This window comes from Amblyomma mixtum, chromosome 1 (assembly GCF_055824585.1).
Source record: "Amblyomma mixtum isolate Tamu chromosome 1, ASM5582458v1, whole genome shotgun sequence".
Classification (NCBI taxonomy): Eukaryota; Metazoa; Arthropoda; class Arachnida; order Ixodida; family Ixodidae; genus Amblyomma; species Amblyomma mixtum.
The window spans coordinates 219,843,745-219,863,575 of record NC_143012.1 but is presented as its reverse complement, the minus strand read 5'-3'; the positions used below and the strand labels follow the sequence as shown (position 1 = coordinate 219,863,575).

The 19,831-nt window shown below is 43.3% G+C and overlaps 1 protein-coding gene across 1 annotated transcript in view; it reads right to left on the bottom strand.

The window, feature by feature from the left end:
* The window catches only part of LOC149370943 (guanylate cyclase soluble subunit beta-1-like), a 129,143-nt gene extending 112,933 nt beyond the window's left edge, over window positions 1-16,210 (bottom strand). The window contains exon 1 of the mRNA XM_089563870.1: window positions 16,122-16,210. Within this exon, the coding sequence (XP_089419996.1) occupies window positions 16,122-16,124 (3 nt within the window). The 5' untranslated portion in view covers window positions 16,125-16,210. The remainder of the gene's footprint in view (window positions 1-16,121) is intronic.
* Window positions 16,211-19,831: the final 3,621 nt, after the last annotated feature.

The window sequence follows — 19,831 nt, the reverse complement described above, 5'->3', positions numbered from 1 at the left end:
CGCTATAACGCTGCCGCAAAGGCATTGACAATGGATATGCAGGGTAAGCGTTGGAGTACATCTCGTTGAGACTTGCACAGGAAACAGCTCTTCGAGAATGTATACGTCTGGTTCCAAAAATAGGACCACAGGTCCCTATACAAAGTGTACAAACACTCTTTCGTGCGCCTGAGCTCCGTGCGCGACGTTCCGACACCCACTGTACATCGCTCGACGCTGGAACAAGGCGCGCCGATGGCACGAAGCAATTCCGAACAAGACTCGCACCTTCTACCGCTGTTCCGCCTCCAACTCTATCGATTTTCGACCGTTTTTCCTCTAGGAGGTATCTCGTTTCCCGCTGCCTGTCTGTCCTTTCTTTTTTCCCGCCGAAAGTTGCTGTAGAAGATCAGGCGCGCTTTGCTTTGTATGTATATACGTTCATCTGAGCCGTGAAAAATGTCGAAGTACCGGCAGCTGGAATGTATCATAAGCTCCACCGTGCTTTCTCTGGCTGTCTTCTATGCGTTTCCTTTCGTCCGAGAAACCAGTTCCGGAGGCCGCCGCTTTGTCGAGATGGAGAAAACCCGATTTCAGGTCGAATTTTTATAAACGAAAAGCAAAACCGCAGAACATCATGTTGAGAATTTCATTTCGCGGCCTTTCTTTACCCTATTCTTTTTCTTATATCTTTCTTGTTTGTTTTTTCCTTGTTGCAGGAAACAAAAGGCTTTTGAGAACGTAAGAAACGGTACATGTTTCAAGCAATCGTGCAGGCGTGATTTCACACGGGTACCCTGTCGATGTTGGTGACCTCGTACGAATCCCATTGCATTATGTAAAATTATATTCATGGCAATAAAGACAGAACAAAGGATGTCACTCCACATAGGCAATTCGTTGTTAGGAACTCCTTTGAGCGCCTTTCAAATATATCAGACAGACTAGGCATGTATGGAATTTTTCGATGTACCCCCTTTGCCAGAAGTAACCGAGCTTCAGGTTTTTGTTTCTCTTCCGTATAGTGGAGCTTTTACGGCCCCCCTAAAAACCGAAAAGTGTCGAAACGTGAGAACAAGTGCTTACTTTACTTTACGCAGATTCATAGCTTCACGGTTGCCATAAGTACTTCGATACCCGGCTAAGAATCAAATCACCTGTGCCCGGTCACTTAGGACAAAGATTGTACATCTTTGCCATCAAGGCGCTCTCTACTTATGTCCGTTTCGTCTGTCTGTTTTAACGTGCATAAATTAAGCATATTGCTACGGACGCTGGGAGGACGACAAAATGTTTTTGAAACGAAGACGACGCTGAAGTGCGCGCTTGTGTGCTGTGCGACTGTCCCAAGCCGTGGATTCTTTGCCTAGCACATTACCTCTGCTGTTTTTAGCCGCCATGTAACTATATGCATGCTGCTTTAAAAACTAAGAGAGGGACAGGCTAGGGAAAACGGCACTGCATTTTCAAAGTCTATTGAGAATATTATTGAGAATATTACGACATCTGCGAAACAACTGTATTTTTTTCCTAAAAAATGCCGGGTATTCTGTAGTTCCGGGATTCTTCTAAGAAAATCTAATTTCTGTCGTATTAATTTTAACTAATATTAAATTAGTGGTAACTTGGAAGTCAGCATGCAGGGCTGAGCTTCAGTCTTATTACGTGGTATAAGTATATGTGATAGTTCTGACAGCCAGCCATAGGTTTCTGCTTCGCATACTTGTATATAGTAGTATGTTTATTTGGCCATATTATGTACAATATGCCCTCGAGGTAGGCTAAAGGAGGTAGACCAAGCATGCCTCCTGACGAGGCCTGCACCCCGATTAACACATCATCAGGAACCGGTATCCGTACATCTGCCTCTAAACTATGCGATACTAACTATTCTGATGCGACGCTGAAAGCCTGCTGCAGGTGCCATCTATCACAGTGTGTTTTCCCCGTTTGATTCTGCCTGTTCCTTTAATTCACGGGCACTGATCGGAAAAGGTACTATCTGTGAAGCCTCTTTATCTTTAGCAGTTTATTCATAAGTGTACACACGCTACATATTTCCTATTTCTACGCATTAGAACGTCCTCTTGCATTTCTCAGGAAGGAATTCCTCCGTGGAAAGTGAAAAGTGGTTTCTATTTGAAGCATTAGAAGCTACTGAAACATGTAGCCGTGGCAAAGAAATGATCCCACATCCAGAAAAAGGGGTAGAGGCGTTTCTTCCACCTCGAACCGATTCATCGGCTTCGCATTTCAGGCCAGAGGAATTAAATTATACGCTTAGAGCTTTATAGTGGGGTCCCCAGATCTCCGAAAACAGGAGCCCGATGGACGCCAGGTCTCTCCACTGAACCCAGATGACTGAGTACGCTGGTCGTTGGAGTAGCAAAGAGCAAACAGCGGCTCATACTATCGAGCCACAAGTATTTCCTGGTCCGCAGGCGGAGGAGCACGAACGTGAAAGTGGCCGTGATCAATCGTCTTTCACGTAACCATAGGCCTCGTGCATTCATGGTCTCTTAGAGGTGTCAGTCTGTAAAGGGCGGGGCTGTGTCTGCAAGTGAGTGATATGTTTTACTTTTCCGACTAAGGAATGAACGCCTTCTCTTGACGGCATGACGTTTATCAAAGCATGACTTCATCCCTGTATACAGAGCTCTTTTTTTATTTCTACCATGTAAGTAAATAGTTATTATACTTTCTAAACCTCGGCCGACTCTGAGTGACCACCACCCGACGTCCGAGTTCCCAATAGCCCCACTTCTCGCCCGGTCAGCGCCACCCTTGGGGTGAAATGCCGCAGGCCCACCGTAACAGTCCAATCAGTAAAGTGGTAAGCTTAGCCGGCTAGCGCGCAGCACAGCCGTGGAAAAATCGACAATGGCCTGGAAGTGCCCTGCAAGCAGCGCTTGTGCGCCTCCTCCCCACTCTGCACTTTCTTAACGAAAAACGTCACTCCGCACGCCACATGCTGCCGAATAGTGTAAGCTCACCGGACATTGCCGGCGATGCAACGTTCCTTCCCTGGGTGCAGTACGACCTCGGAATGTAATTTGCAACGACACTATTTTTGAGCTAATAAAATTTGCGTAAACTTCCTTCTGACGTCTTTCATTTCGCGTTCTTTGTTCCCACTTCGTGCAGCCAGTTTGGGCGTTCAACAGCTGTCATTTTTTTTTTCAGAGTCCGCTTAACTGTATGCTTTCTTGCAAAACCTTGCAGTAACAACGGTAAATAATGGCGAGGCGCTTAGAGTGAGTTTTACGGAAAGAAAAAAAAAAGTGTTGAAAACGCAGCATCCCACGCCTAAAGTGTATGCGAAGCTGCACAGAGGAACACTCTGTTCATTTTAATTTAATTAATGTCTTCCACATGCAGATATATACGTTTCGGAAATCGTTACCTAGTTAAAACTCTGTATATATAAAGCCCCACCATGACCATGCACTTATTTCAATGTAGAAGATTAAGCCTATAGTTTCATCGAAATCCGGCGAGTAGAAGACAAATATTCATGTAGATCATGTGAGCGGAATTGTCTTAGAGAAATTGGAGCTGGCCACATAATAGATCTGTACCTGTACTTCATTTTAGGTATGCATTACTACATAGCATGCTTTACCAAAAATAGCCAGCCGGGAAAACAAAAAAAAAAACATAAGGGCGTCCTTAACCAAACTCCTCAAGACGAAAATGCAATAGCATTTATAGCATTCAGGTTGCCTGCTGTGGTGTGTACAGTGAGTGTGTAATGTTCTTTTTCAATTTTCCCGCCAAGATTACCGTTGAAACCAGTTGCGTTGCCCTTATATTATAGGCATGAGTGATCGCCTTCTAGAATGTTCGATTAGCTTCTATTGTATCATAAGATTAGGCTAACGAATTATGCTAATCCGAACACTAATCAACTATTACTCATTTTCTGAGGTGGCTTCACTTCCTCAACTTTGGAGGTACTTTGGAACTTTAAGAAGTGGGCCACCTTTCGTAGCCTAAGAACTTGAAATTTGGCGGTGACCTACCATTGGTCATCTGAAAGTCTCGTGGTGTTCGTGACGTCACGATACAGTCATTTGCATTCCTAGATGGCATCGAGTTCTCATACCCCTACTGGCACAGTACTAAACGGTTGAGAGCTACACCACTACATCGCCAGCTAGTGGCTTCAAACACAGCCACCAGCTGCTCTTCCCGAGATACCGTAACTTCATTTGCAGCGCCACTATGAGCAGGTGGCAACTGCATTCAATTTATACGAATTAATTTTATTCGCATGTTCCTCAGGAGGCAGGTAGCTCACAACTCATTGGGCAGATTGCCCAACGGGTTGTGAGCACACATGCAGGGCATCATGGGAAAGCACTAAAAGTGTAAATCCTGTAACTTCCTCGTAATATGGGTATATTGCATACAAGCCACTTAACTCAGCAAATTAAGTTATGATGACGTCGCAACGTAATGACACCTCTCTGGAGCAACCGTTCGGAGTTTCATATATGATGGTTGTCGTTGAATGTGTCCTCTAGGGTCGTGTGACCGTGATGACGTCTTCTCCCAACTGGCAAATCAGGAAATTTCACATTTGGCGGCGCTCTTTGATTGGTAAATCGGGGCCACGTGACCCTGATGACGTCATGAGGGCATCATGGGAAAGCAATACAATTGTATATCTTGTACTTTGCTCGTAGTCTGTTTATATTGCATAAAGCCGCTTATCCCAGAGAGTGAAGTGCGAATTTTAGGCCAGTTATGAACCTCCCGAAAATTTTATTAATCTGAAAAGTGAGGCAGAGCGTTCGAAAACCAGCAAGGCATACGAAATCCTTGCTAGAGCGAGCCTCGATTTTTATTGAATGGTGAGAGAGAGAAGGAGAGTTTCATTGGGAAGGATATTCTGGTTGGTTACTACTTTTCGGAAGCATTTAAGTCTCGGTAGAGCAGAGCACTGGACCACTGGGTGCGTGCATCCGTCAGGATATTTTACTTCTTGCTCGAGTAGCATGCTAGGCGCATAACCAGGCAGACCTCTCCTTCATTTATTGAAGTTTCTCTCTCTCTCTCTTACTCTTAGCTGATCCAGTGAGCGAAATCAGTACGTACCTTAATTTGAGCTGATGACCTAATATAACAAAACTGGTGAAGCTCAAGTGCTAATTAAGTTCAAGGTCAAGTTCAACTGGTAATTGTTCAAGTTCTACTCTATTAATTGGCGTTACAAGAAATGAAGGTAGATGAAAAGTTTACAGTACAAAGTTATGGAATGTCAGAGACATCTCTGAAAGGTATACCTGTTGCATCAGTGGTCGAAAAGGACAATTCACGTTCGCAAGAAAGCGCGCGGCTGAATGCGTTGCCTTCATGCTCGGCTTAAGAGCGCCACCCTTTTGGCTACTGCATGCAGCGCTGAGGTTGCCCAAAGCATTTGGTATCAGCGATTACATTGGCTATAAGTATACGAAGGTGTCTGTAATATACTTATCTCGTCGGCCTTCACGCTGTGGCCTTGAAAATGCGTCATTTCCCGTTTTTTTTTTCGGTCCTGTTTCGCAAACAGAGTTTCTTTAAGATTTAATCATTGCTTATCTAACCTTGTAAAATTCTGTGCCATGCAGAAAGCATATCGCGTGTCATTCTAAGGGACCGCCCCCAGTACCGTCTCACTTCAATTTCGGAAAGCTGCACCAAGTTTTGGAATATCAACTACCATCGGCTTGACCTTTTTGCGTCCATTGTGGCAAAATCGGGACATATTTTTTCCGCGTCACGTGCTGGTTTCTTATACTAGATTGGGTGTCAAGATGTTCTCACTACTGAGTGCTTTTTGGTCAAAATGGTTCCTGTCTTTGTTAGAAACCTAGGGGAAGAAAATTTACGGAGGACACTTAGGACTGCTTTAGCGCTTTTGATGCGAAAGAATTGTCTCATCAAGATCTATTTTTCGAAGTTCATTAACGATTCCTTCGTTTCTAATCACAGACTAATTAGCACACAGTCGTAAGGCAAGCATACACTAGGGTCATCTTTATTCGCGAAGAAGTAACGCGGTTTTCTGAAGTTCTGCCGCAAAAGTTTACAAAAAGTTTCATTGCATTAATAACGAACAACACTAATAAAGCAAAATTTCTGTATGCAGGCGACTATAGTCCCATTACGCGATGGAATGCAGTTTAAAAGATTTTTCAAAAGTTCTGGTGAATCGGCTCCAGTTTAGACTGTAGATTGTTTATGGACCGCATCACACATGCGGTTCGAGGAGCCGTTGTATTCAAGCTAACCTACACATAGCCCGAGCAGTGCTACAGCTTTGCAGCCACTCTCAGGAACAATTGGAAATGTTTCAAATTGACCTTTCCAAGGGCTTTAAGTGTGCGGCACAATTTTTGTTCTCACTTTTACAACACGTTAATGTTGATTCAGTTGTCTAGGAATGAATGCATCTTTGGTACAATAACGGCTCTAGACGCTTGATTGTAAATTGTTCTCTTTCACAACCCGTGTTCATCTTTTCGTCGGTCAAACTAGGGTGTCTGTTTCGCAATTTCTGTTCGCACTCAAATTGGAGCCGCTGTGTATCAACATTCCGCAGGGTAGTGGCATTCGAGGTTTCCGTATCCTATAGATAGTGAGCTCAAAGTATCATCTTAAACAAATGATCTGGCCTTTTCTGCGCAGACACGCCTAGCGTGGATGAAACCGTTGACTTAAATGAGCAGTTCGGCATAGTTTTGGATGCATAGCTGAGCGTTTCCCAGAGCTGCGTTATGTGGTTCGGATTGTGGGGATCTGCTGCAGCTTAATATGCTGGCGTGACATGGTCGCCTGCGCTGCCGAAGTCCCTTGGCGTACCATTAAACGCCTACTGGCATAGTGAAAGCTGTTGGAAAGATCGCGTATCGGATGTACAGCGCTATGCTCAGACATTTGTCCCACATGGTCTGTCAACATTTGGCAAGGCTGCCGCCTGTTTTTTCTAGACATGGAAATTTATTACATTTTGCAAATTTTATTTCGGGTTCTTCCATGGAACCCATGCGACGTGACCACCTTTTCCAGCCTGTCAGCGCGGGCAGGCTTTAGTTCATTTTTTGTGAGGCAGATTGTTACCAGTATTATGTTTTTTCTCGACACACCCTACGCTGCACTTTGAACACTTTTTCAGACAAATTTAATTGAAGCTGTGCCCACACTGATTGTGTCCTCAAACTTCTCTTACCATCCTTGTCTATGGTGATTAATTCATGAGGTATATTTTGCTGGTCGCTTTGCTGACATGATGTCGTTACACTGGTGCGAAATATGTTGCTTTCACGTCACGGTAAAACTTTTTCTACAAGCTGCGTACGGAAATATTGCCCGTGAAGACTCGGCTTCGTAAAAAGGGCATTTCTGCGTCATCTGTGAGCTGCCGCTTCTGTGATGTTTCTGAAGGAATTGAACATTGCTTTATCAATTGTAAGGACACCATTCTGTTCTGGTAAGTCTTACAATAGACTTTGAAAAAGTGGATTTATTTGACTTCTTGAAAATTGCGATACTTCACCGCAGTGATTATTTTGATGAACCTCTGATACGTCTTACTGATTAGACCACACAGCTTACGGAAAACTATAACAGTGGACAGGCACCTTGAATCAGTTGTTTTGACAAAACCTCATTTCTGCCAAATGATTGTTCTTCGGTGGGAAGTGTATGAACACACCTACTTAAACTGGAATGGCAACCCCTCTTGCCGATGTGCTCAGCCTTACCTCCCGTGTAGTGCTCTGTTGCCTAGTCTTTTTGAGATGTCGTTCGTGGCGTTTCCTGAAAGTTTTGTGAGCAGTTCATGCAAGATAAAAAAATGTCAGTGGAATAAATACTATGATTTAAAAAAAGAAAAAGCGGTTTTGTGGCCCATGGGTTGTGTGCTGGCCTCGCAATCTGAAGGTGCTTGGTTATATTACAGAGTTTCCAAGTAGCAGGTCGCAATCGGATGGAGATGATGAGAGGAAGTTGCGTGGACCGTAATTTCGATCCACATTTATGACTCTAAACGGTTCAAATTACACCGCAGCACGTCAGTCTCGCACGCGCTCCTGTTTATAATGGTGCTCTGTGTTGTAAAACGAATTAATCAGTGAACTGTGTCTCTCTACAACTTTAACCTCTTACTGCGTGCCGTAACTCATGAACCAATTGTCGCACTGAACATGGTGATCAATGGCTCCATATTTGCAATAACAGGGACTGCTCTTCTTCCCTAAGTTTTTTTCAAACCAATAAAACAAAAATGCTTAGGTAGAACAGTATTCTCTCCTGCTGTGTCGCAATGTATATCACCCAGCATAAGCATTAGAAGGAGGGGAAGAGTTCCTCCAAAAAAGAAATAAAAACAGCGAGAGTATGCACGCCCTGGCCTTCAAGTCCTATAATACGCTGGTAAATATATAACGCGAAAGTGCTTTCATAGCATTTTAATCATTTGGACACAATGATTTTTTGCGCTGCGAATGAAGCCATACTTAAAAACAAACCGCTCACTGAGTAAAAAAAAAAAATTAGTTCCGTTCACTAGTGTGTAAGTTTGAAGTCTCTAGTTCCTTCAATTTACTAGGACCTGTCAGGGGTGTCGAGACGAGTGGTGCACTTTTTGTTATCATCTTATCAAAAACTGCACATCTGCGCAACGTCACATCACCCTGGAATCGGTTACGCTGCACAAAAATTGCACACTGATGCCCTTCCGATTACCGGGTGCCCTGCTCGTCAGCCTATGGGCTGGAATGCACGCTACTGCGGTGTCAAGGGAGACGAGATGAGGTCCCCTGGGAGGGCCTCTTCTGAACCGGAAAAAACATTCGCTTCCTTCCAATATCCGCACGCGGGCCTTTGGAAAATCCGTCTCTGTACCTCTCGGAAATGCCTACACCGTCAGCTTGTCCGCGACTACAAGCATGCAGGGAATGTGATGGCCCGGGAGGTACGTGTGCGATGAAGGCATGCATGAAATCAGACGCGTGGGTATGTTGCAAGGCATCTGTTTTACGCGCGGGCTCAAATGCTGGTGATTCATGCAATCGTTACCAGAAAGTTAAGACTGCTCCAAGCTAGCAGCGCTAAGCATGGCAGCCTCTGGTTCTTCAATTGGAGGAGTGGCGTTTCGGTATATGTAATTTACAAGAAAGAACCAAATTCTTCCACAGCAATTAGTTATTTGGGAGCTGCCGCACATATTAAAAGACAGGTGCGTCACGAAGCCTCGAAAAACGTTTATTTAAAAATTATTCAAAGTTGAAATAATGGACATATCTGGAATTCTTGAAAATTCACAATCCATCTGACTAACAACTCTGGTTGTTTTTCCGAGCGCGTAAGCACAACAGCCAACTAGTCTTTCTATTTTTAATGCCATGCTGGCAAAAGTCTAAAAAGTGTCAAGAACTGATATTTCTGTTACACACATACCACATCTAAATCGCTAGGACAATAAACCTATGCGTCCACTCAACATATTTCAGGCAGAAAGATATTGCAGAAAAAAATTCCCACTAACCAACAAATAAATTAAAATTCCTGTACCCTCTTTTTCTTGGCATCGGTGGCTGTTGGCTTCCTTCATATGAATGTTATAGGGAGACCTTCATTTCCCTACCTCCTCACATTACCTTTAGGCGTAGGATGTTCTCTGACGTTTTCACTTTTACTGTTCAGTTTCAACTAATGAATAACAGCGATTCTGGCTACATGCTAACCTCGGACTTAGTTTTTTCGGAATATTTTTTTCGATATCTCCTAGTTTAATGAACGTTTATTCCACTCAGAGAATCGAATCATATCTTGAATTTCCGGCATTCCGAAGCCTTATCTCTACCTTCTGAACAAACGCGAAAGGCTAGATATTGGTAGGCCAATGTTTAATTAGTCGACTACTTTTACGCAAAGCGATTTTTGTTCAATGTATCTAACAGAATACGTCGAAGTTGTTCTATATTCCAAATATATTATATGCGTGGTATTAGTATAGGCCAAGAGCATTCTTTTTAGCCACACGGCTAAAATTATCGGTTTGACAGTTTCTAAAGAATAGGCGGAAGGATTGTTTACCACTTCGCGCTATCCTAGCCCATTCCTAGCCGTCTCAGTTACCTTAGCGCATTAAGTCACGGTGCCGTATTATCTGCACATAACTTGTTAGTGGTCGTTTCTGTCGTCTGGTTAGGCATGATGCCCTGAAAGTGGCTAGAGCCTATATTTAGTACCGGTTACAACAAGCCACAAAAGAACCCACATCAAGCCAGGCAGACGTACGGAATGAATATAGAAAATAATTTCTGAAACGAACCGCAGCGGTGGCCTAGTGGTTGAGCATCCACCTCATACGCGGGAAGTACAGGGCTCAATCCTAACTGCCGCCGGGTTCTCACCGGTGGTACAAAGGGTACAAGTTTACTCTTGCCTGGTGCCCGGCTTATTCAGGGTGAAATGCTTGGGAAATGTGTCTTCGACCTCACCTTGAGCAATTTGAAAATACCTTCTGCCATGGCGCTCTTTAGACGCAGATGCTCTTGTGAAATAAAAATTGACTGGAATCACCAGGTTCTAAAACGAATGCTCCCGCGTTTTGCGGTAGCTGTGGAGCTACTCCGGCTGGAGCGTGTTTTTGTTGTGTTGTTTCGCATACATAAATGCTTCAGGAGCATCTCAAATGTGCGCACTTCTTTATACATTATCTTGTTATCACAGGAGTGACTATCAAAGAACTTGAAAGTAATGGTGGGGCACGATGTGCGCAGACGATGACCCGAAGAATATTGCCGAATGATTTTTTGGAAGGATGAACGTTTAAGAACTTCTTACCAGCAGGAAAACAAATAGTAACTGAAGGCTGAAACCGAAGGGTTGCCAGGTGTGTTCACGGTATGTGGTTGACAGTCGGACAAATTTTTTGACTGCGTAATATGTCCTGATTAAAAATCTTTCAACTATCACAGAACCCGCCAGAATTTCGGTAATATTTTGTTTCATGCAAAGCAAGGGGATTGTTTTCTTGCACCATCCGAGGTGCCGTAGTGGCAGTAGCGATCCGCTACTGACGCAATATGATAAGATATGATTAAATCCCAGCTCCGGTGCGCAGCTTTGCGACAGTAAACCCCACATAACGTAACAATGCCTTCAGTTCATTATTATCACCCTTCAGGAATGTATCCGGTCTTACCGGGCCGATATTACACCAGTCAAAAGAAAAAGCAGAGACGAGGCAAGCACAGTGACTAGTATGGAATAAAAAAATTAGAGATCATTGCGGCTACCCGCACTGGGAGAGTGCGAAAGCATTGACGCCTCCTCGGCACTCGTCGCCTCTCTCGGCCTCTCTTTATCATTTCCTTTTTGGTTGTCAATTAATTTAGCTACTTAATTAGCGTAATTATCTTAAGCTTTAAGTAGAGCTCGATTTATTTACTCTGATTATACCTTCTTTTATCTCAGTCAACCATCTTGATTTTTCAAATTTGGCGCCGTGGTTGGTTTCCCGTCCACTTACTATATCTCCGTCCAGCCTATTCAACCCTGCAATAATTTCTCTGATAACTAACTAATTATTCTATGCTAATGAAAGTTCTTATTCGGATAATTATAACTCATCAAATGCAGTTGAATTCATTTCAAACTTTATTTTCATTCTTTTGCCGATTTTTCCACTCTTTTGTCGTTCACGGCTATTTTCCCGACCACTAACTATATTAATGTCCGCGCTGTTTCGACGTTTTTTTCAACCTTTTGGGCTCTAAGTAATTAACCAATCGTCCTGTCAACGTAATTTTTTTTTTTTGCGCAGCATCCTCACATCATCCTCTTTCGATTACAACCTCTTATTTGATGCTACCTGTTCTGAAAACTTCACAACTGCGGCAGACATGTTTTGCGGGCACGTTTTGGTGACCAATGTTTTCGCATTAAAAACCAGTCGAAAGGCGAAGGACAGACAAGAGACAAGGCACACACAAGGACTTCAATGCACTGTGTGTTCCTCGTCTCTTATCTGTCCTTTGTCTTTTTACTGGTTTATTTATTGCATATTATCTGGGACAGTCGACATATATTGAGGAATAAATCAACCAGTCTAGAGATGAAGGACAGAAAAGAGAATAGGCACACGCCATAACTGGAGAAAGTGTCCGATATCTCACGCTCGAGGATATATGAGCGTCAAAAGCACGAGCATTCCATTGAGGCCTGATAGGTACAATGACGCTACACTCACGCCTTCTTAAGAGCTCAACTGTTAATCGATAAAATATAACCCGGAAAGTCTGCAGGCAGGACGAACACTTTCATATTCCACTCCCGTGGCTGAGCCTGGGAAGCTGTTTGAACGATTGAACCGCTCTGTCACGGCCTGCAGCGAGTCGGCGGGCAGTAGAGACGGAATTGTGATATTTATTTGCGAACGCGGCAACTGGCCCAGAAATTAGATTTGGCAAAGGTTTTCTTGTCGCGCGGAATCGGGAGTCGTGTGAATTAGAAACGCAAGTGTCCGCACTGTTAACACCCTGTTATAGCGCTCATTTCTTTTCTATAGTTTCACCTCTAGGTTAGGTTTCTCCTCAGAGAATGGGGCGCAGTGTTCAGACCTCTTAGTGGACTTCCATAATAACTCCTCCCTAGGACAGAAAAAAATTGCATATGTGGTCAGAAATACAACTGCGTGATAAATGCCCAGCATCTAGGAAAGTGTTTATAAAGACAAAATGCGAACTTTTATATGCAATAACATGGAATAATAAAGCGTACATTGGCTTAGCCGTTTTGAGAAGGATTCTATAAATCTGCGATTGAGATTCTACTTTTCCTTAAAAAATGCCTACTGCACTTTTTAAACCCTTACTGTGGGCAGGAAACTGCTTTGTATAGATTTTCATTATTTGTATTGGAAAATGAGCCGCCGCGGTGGCTCTGTGGTTACGGCGATCGGCTGCTGGCCCGAAAGACGTGGGTCCCATCCCGGCCGCGGCGGTTGAATTTCTTTGGAGGAGAAATTCTAGAGGCCCGTGTACTGTGCGATGTCAGTGCACGTTAAAGAACCCCAGGTGGTCGAAATTTCCGGAGCCCTCCACTACGCCGTCCCTCATAGCCTGAGTGGCTTTGGAACATTCAACTTTCATAAACTTAAGTATAAGTGAAAAGAATTGAATAGAGCTTGTTCTGACGGAGAATTCACAGAGTGAAGAAGAAGGAAAACTGTCTGACTAGCAAGTACTTAGAGGACCGTCTTTAATAGTATATGAAAGCTTCGAGCGCAAAACATTGCATGAGATTGCGTCCTACTGCGCGCAGAGTTCTCACATTTCTTGTCCAGTATATGCGGTAGGACTTGAAAGAGCTTCCAAGTGCTTTCACTTTTTTTTTTTTGAAGCACTGTGCACCAAAAAACATTGGGACTTATATGCGTTCTTGGTCGTTTATGCGCATGCTTTAAATACGTATAACAATATTACAAATAGTTCTACACACAGCTCGTTTTAGAAGCATTGTTATCTAATGTGTTTTTGTAATTTTTCGCATTCAAGCACGTCAGGCTTGCTTGATAGCTTTTCAGGACGCTGAAGGCACCGTGGTAACTCCGTGCTTATGGTGTTGAATTGGTGAGCCAAAAGACGCGGGCTCGATCACGGCCGTGCCGGTCCCATTTCGATAGAAACAAAATGCTGGACGCACGTGTACTGTGCGATATCAGCGCACATGAAAGAACGCCTGGTGGTCGAAATCATCCGCACCTCTAAACTACTGCATCTCTCATAACGTGAGCCGCTTTGGGACGTTAAAGCCTCTAAAACGAAATCAAAATTCTCAAGGCAGTAGGTTTTAAGCTATTATTCTCTTGCACAAATATTTCTGCCTCTCTCAAAAGGGCCTTATTTCCTGATCATCAGAACACCTTGGAAGCGATCACTTTTGACGCGAGAAGCGCGGCAAACATTAAAGGCTGTTTTGTTTTTCTAGACACTCCGTGTTCTAATAAGAGGGAAGACACTTGATGACCTGGTCTAAAAATAAAAATGAAATGGCGCGCCGTTACGGGTAACACAAAATGAACATTTGATTTGCAGTTTTTGGAAGAGTAAGGTTGCAGCCTATGTTTAAAGCGGCGACTTTCATATTACGCAAGCCTAACGGTAGGCTGTTGGCACGTTATACTGTGATCTACCGAAACGGTATCAACATGACTTTATTGATGTTATAGGATATTATATGACACTGAAACGAAATTGCACAGTCATTTTTGTTCACTTAACACAAAGAACATAACGTATACAATTTATGCAAAAAATCTTAGATTTGTAAACCCGTCAGAGTTCTTCCTACACATTTGAGTATTAAACCGTGCATTGCTAAGAGGGGATAACGAAAAGTTTCACTGTCGATCTAATTACGATTCTTGAGGATTTTTGAAGCCACGTAACTACCATCGCCCGTGCCTGAAAGTGTTTCTTCTCCACACCTACGGTTCTCTGGAGGCAAAGCACACTGCCCGGAGGCAAAGCACAACTGCCCGGAAAGGCGGCGGTCGCGAGTACGATCCCAGGAGACGCAGTAATTTTTTCTTGATCACGTAGTTCCTGTGAAAAAGTACGGTTTACTTTGTCGTTCAATGGCTGCGCCTAGGCGGATGTGAATAATTAGTAACTCTTATTTCGGAGTCTAAGAGAATGCCATATTAAAATAATGTGAGAAGCAAAGTCTGGTCGTGATGCAAAATACTTCATGAGTTGACTCTCTCCAGAAACAGGGCATATATTTGCTGTGAATTCACCGCTAAATCAACAGCTGTGAGCCAGGGCTGCGTTTTGTGCTTTCTGCACTTTCCTCCACGCTTTTTTTTTGGACGCGCACCGTTGCGCTGCTATGCCTAAAACTTCGGCTCAATATTTTAAAGCCATCAAAGTGCAGCCTGTGGTAATTGGTTCTTTCCGGTCGTCATAAAAACAGGCATCATATTCTGCCATTTAGTTTGCGCAAGAATAAATGGCAAGTATGTTGGTATGCACTCTAGTAATTGGTCTCCGTCTTTGCTGCAAGTGCTCTAGTGTACGCAGAGCTAAGCAGTGGATAAAACTCCTAATCGTGATTGTACTTGATTCGCTGTTAAGAAAGCGGTCGTTTTCGCCAAAAATCTTTCCCATCAGCCTCGAATTAAATATTATATGTGATTTGCAGCCAACTTGTCATAAAACAGAAGCCGTCACGCAAAATGTAGTGTCTGCAAAATCACTCGAAATTTTGAGCAAAGTATCATAACCCCAAAAATGCAGCTCACGCAATTAACAAATGGTCACACTATTCGTATTACTATATCAGTGCTTCCAAACAGTGTTATACATATTCATATAGATTAAAGCATATGAATGTGTAAACACCATAAAGGAAAACACTAACTTTCCTGCATGAATGTAGTCGGTGTTCCTTGCTTGCAACTTCTAAATTTTTCTGTTGTGAATAGGTTTCTTTTAATAAGTTTTTCAAGCTCAGACCTGAACGTCAGCTTGTCGCTCATTGCCGAGGTACACCAAGCTAATGTTTAATTTTGTACACAGTAGCAAGATGAAAAACGAGCCAGCGAATTTTGCCAGGAATCATTCATAATCTTAATGGACTCAAAAGCATTTACTTCTGTTTTGCTGCAGATCAAAATAAACAACTCTGATATGGAGAGTCGTACAAGACAAAACTCAGTGAATCAATTTTGTGCGCCGGCCCACTGTAAAAGTTTGGCTTTGAGAAGGACAATTTAACCAACGTTTGAGTGCTTTGCCAGGCGCCTTAATAAATTTAGCTTCTCGAAGAACTGAAAAAGATTTCAGGCTGGTATTGGAATCAGACCTCATTAAATTTTTCAGCATTCCAAGTGCGTCAGGTATATATAGAGAGAAAACTTTATTCGCAAGCAATATTAACTGTCGGGGATGTCCTGGGCCAGAGTCACCAAAGTCAGCCGGACTGCTAGGTAAGGTGGCGCATTCAATACGAGTGTCACTGGTTTTGCTTCCTTCAGTTAGCACCAGCCCGCAGGCGATAACGCAATAGCCGTAAGAGGAACGCTGAGCAGAAGGCGTAAAATAATTTCACAACATTACTCAGGACGGAAAAAACGGATTTCTTACCATTGTTTCTTCAGTTGTTGCTCTGCAAGAAAATCACCGGATCCGGTCTTCACATCGAAGAGCACTCATCACACTTCACATACGTTCTTGCGGCTTCGAAGATTTATCCAGAGAACGACGAGAGTAAATAATAGTTGAGGGAGTAAGTAGTAGCATTAAATGCTCGCCGCCTAATTACACGTCACTTTGGAACTCCTCATATATATGGCCAGCTCTCATTCATGCAACAAGGATTCGGTAGCAGTTACTCTTCCTTTGCTAGTTGTTCTTCGTTCAAGAAAAACGAAAGTTTCAGTTCAAAAGCACATTTAACTCCAGGTGGGGCAAATTTGAATGGAGCCTTCTTTCGGTTGTTGCTCAAGTTCCCCGGCAGCACGGAACTTATTTATGGTTTTCGGGCGTTATGTTTCTAAACAGGTGTTCAATAATAAGGCCAATGAATTCTTCGTGCTTTCAGACTCTGCACCATTGATAGCTTCCAGTCAACCTCCTTTCCTCAGTAACCAACACTTAGAAAGCGCGTTAATAGTGAAGCATGTCGAATGCTTTCGAGCCTTATGACATCGTCAGGAGCAAATAACTTTAAACAAAACGGCCCAAAATATACGCCTCACAAAGGGTCTTCGTTCCCGTCGAACCACACTGCGAAAGCGGGTCACCACGTTGCAACGGCGTCTTTTCAGCGAAGCCACCTAACTGAGGGCGGAGTAGCAACCCACATGCCGCGATCGAAATACGCGGCACAGGCAAAGAAGTCCCAGACACGGACGCTCGGTTCGAGCGCCGCTCGAAGTCTGAGCTTCGTCGCGCCCTACGGAGCCGGCGGGACTCACGATGCCGCCGAGGAGGGCGCGGGAGTCGGAGCCTCACCCCCTCTCCCTCATCAGCCGTCCGGAATGCCGCCGGTCCTCCTCTCACACGCTGCCGCCGCTAAAGCGGCTGTATCGAATGACATAGGGTTTTTACTGCTGCGCGCAAATACGGGCTCCACGTTGCCGTTTCGCCTGTGGCTTTCGAATGTCAGCAATCAATACCGATTCAAAACAGGAGTGGAAGATTGCGACTTTGCGTCCCAGACTTCGTGTGTTTATGACTGCTGGCATAGTTTAGAGAGCGGTAGAAAGCCACAAGTCCTCTGTCAGCGGCCCTTTATTTATAAGGGTGCGAGCTCTCACTAACTGGAGGAGGAAGTTCTTTTCATTTCGTGGACATGAGGTACTGTTATTGGCATTCCAAATATATATAGAGAAGTAATGCAAGGTAATTTGCAAAATGAGACATATCCAGAAATATGCTCCGCATTTTTATAGTTTCATCACAAGCGCAAAATGACCTACACCGGTAAGTGAACTTTGTTTCTTCTTTCTATAGGTACCCCTTCACTACTGGCTCCATACATTTCTTGGGTAGAAAATGCCGAGAAAAATAAAAAATATTATTGCTCTGGCCGCTTCTGCTTTCAAACAGACGCCATACAGCAATGCGCAAGCAAAGATGGAAAGAACAACAAAGCTATAAAGCATAGCGAAATAGCACCAAAAAACAACATATTCATAGGTGTCCTGGTGTAGAGTTTCTTACACAGCAAAAAAGAAGGAAGAGTGTACTATATCGTATCGAGCGCAGTAGCGAAAAGACTAAAAAAGTAATTGAAGAGCTTATTCATGTTTGTTTACAATTATTTAGAATATTTTAGAATAATAAGTTATGTTTATTCGCCATCCTCCCCAATTTGCTTGCTTCTTTGTGGGAATTATCATTCCCCTGTTGCCGGTTTACTTATTATTGATAACATTAAACGCAATACAGCAGTCAGTATCCGAGAGGAATGCATCATAGAGGCAGTTGGCTAATATTTAGTTTCCATATGAGAAGTGCATGCGGAAAGTATTTAGTTTCTTCGTGAATTGAAAAGCGCAAACTCAGACACAAACAGTATGACAAAGAATGAGACGAACATAGCGATGTGTTCCTCTACTTCTACGTCATACTGTGTTTGTCTTAGGTTGTTCTGATCGCTTAGTGATGCTTCATAGCCAACTAGCCCGCCAAAACGTCTTGAAGCTTCTTCGGTTCTGGATAAAAGAACATTAGTTCTATTGCTTCCCCCTGCTATTGGGACAGCAGAATGCGTTTCCATAACAACAGACATATTTTACCTTTGTTTCGTGAGTAAAACAAAATTATTATGAGACTCAACGACTACAAGTCAATAACATAAACGTAGAAGTGTTCACAGGATACTTGGGATCTCTGAAGGCAAGAACCAAGTTTTATTATTATTTCCTTTTTTATCGAAGGCAAGGAATAATACAAAAGAGAAACTGAAGGTATTGCCAGCTTGCAGTAGAAGTGGCAAAACACTTGCCTGTTCAACAAACGGAAGGGCAGGTAAAGATTATAGGAAGAGAGAAGCCACTATGTGACGGTACAACACGAATAAAAGGAGAGCGAAGGACATCGTAAAAGAGCTACAAAGTAAAAAAAAAAAATAGAGCAAATCGCTCAATGTCCAGTGCATCCAATTAGGCTATAGCAGAACTACATTCCTGAGCCTACCTAACTTCACGGTCAAAGCAGGAGTAGGTGATTAACCTGCATGCAGCTACATAGCCTACCTAACCTAAATTGTCGGCACATATTGCGATAACAGCAGGACGGAGGCAAATCAGGAAAGCACACAATGATGCCGTGGTAGGTGTTCTCATTTCTGTCTTCCTCTACAGGTCTTGGGTTTTCTTATGAGGAATATGTCCGGCTTTCTATCCGCTGCGGTAGCAACGGATAAAAAGGACGAAAAACATCTTCTTTTTCCAGAAAGATTTATTCTGTCTCCGCAAGCAAGCTTGTTTGTACCGAGCGACACTAGTCGCTGCCTTGTTGTTTTTGTCTTTGTGAGGGACTATGGTCCCTTTGTATGAATAATCAGTCCAATAAACTTCTCTTCGAGGCAAACTATTTTGTTTTGCCTGTAGAAGTCATCTCCGTATGTAATGCTTTCGGGGCCTTAAAAGGTATAATGATTGATCGGATGCCACTGTTCTATGAAGAAATCGTGTCGGTTATTAAAAACGCGGACGAGATCAACCACTTGAGTACAAAAAATACTGACAAATTACCTAGTCCTGGTTACCACGTTTTCCCGGAAAACAGCATGCATGGGGTTACCTAATGAACGTTTCTTTTTTAGCAACGAATTCAGTTTAACGTGCATAATTACGTATCATTTTACGCCGCTCGCAGCTTAGAAAAACACAACAGTGCCGTTGCCCCGCAAGAGCTTTTCAGTGCGAAACTGAAAGTCGTGCTAATTTGATAAATGAAATTCAGCGTACCTTGCAAACAATTTTTTTTTTGGAATTGCACATCTTTGAGAGCTCATGGTTTGTTCGAATGGTTGAATGTTCTCTCACAATTGTGTCTCGCTTGATCCCTACTTAGTATTCATGCACTATAATCCGACTAGCACGGGGACCTGTGTTCTATCAACGCAGAGGCGCTTTGCAAAGAACGCTCCGTCTGCTGTGGCGGCATTGATTTTCCAAAAATGAACCAGTAACTAGCTAGTCAGGAGTGCACTGATTACATTACGCTGATGGCTCTTAGATTACAACTTTCCGAGGCCGTCTATAGGTTTCACAATGCGCGCTTCCAGTCAGTGACGGCATTACTGCTCCGCCAGCAAGAACCATTCTGTATTTAGTTCTTTG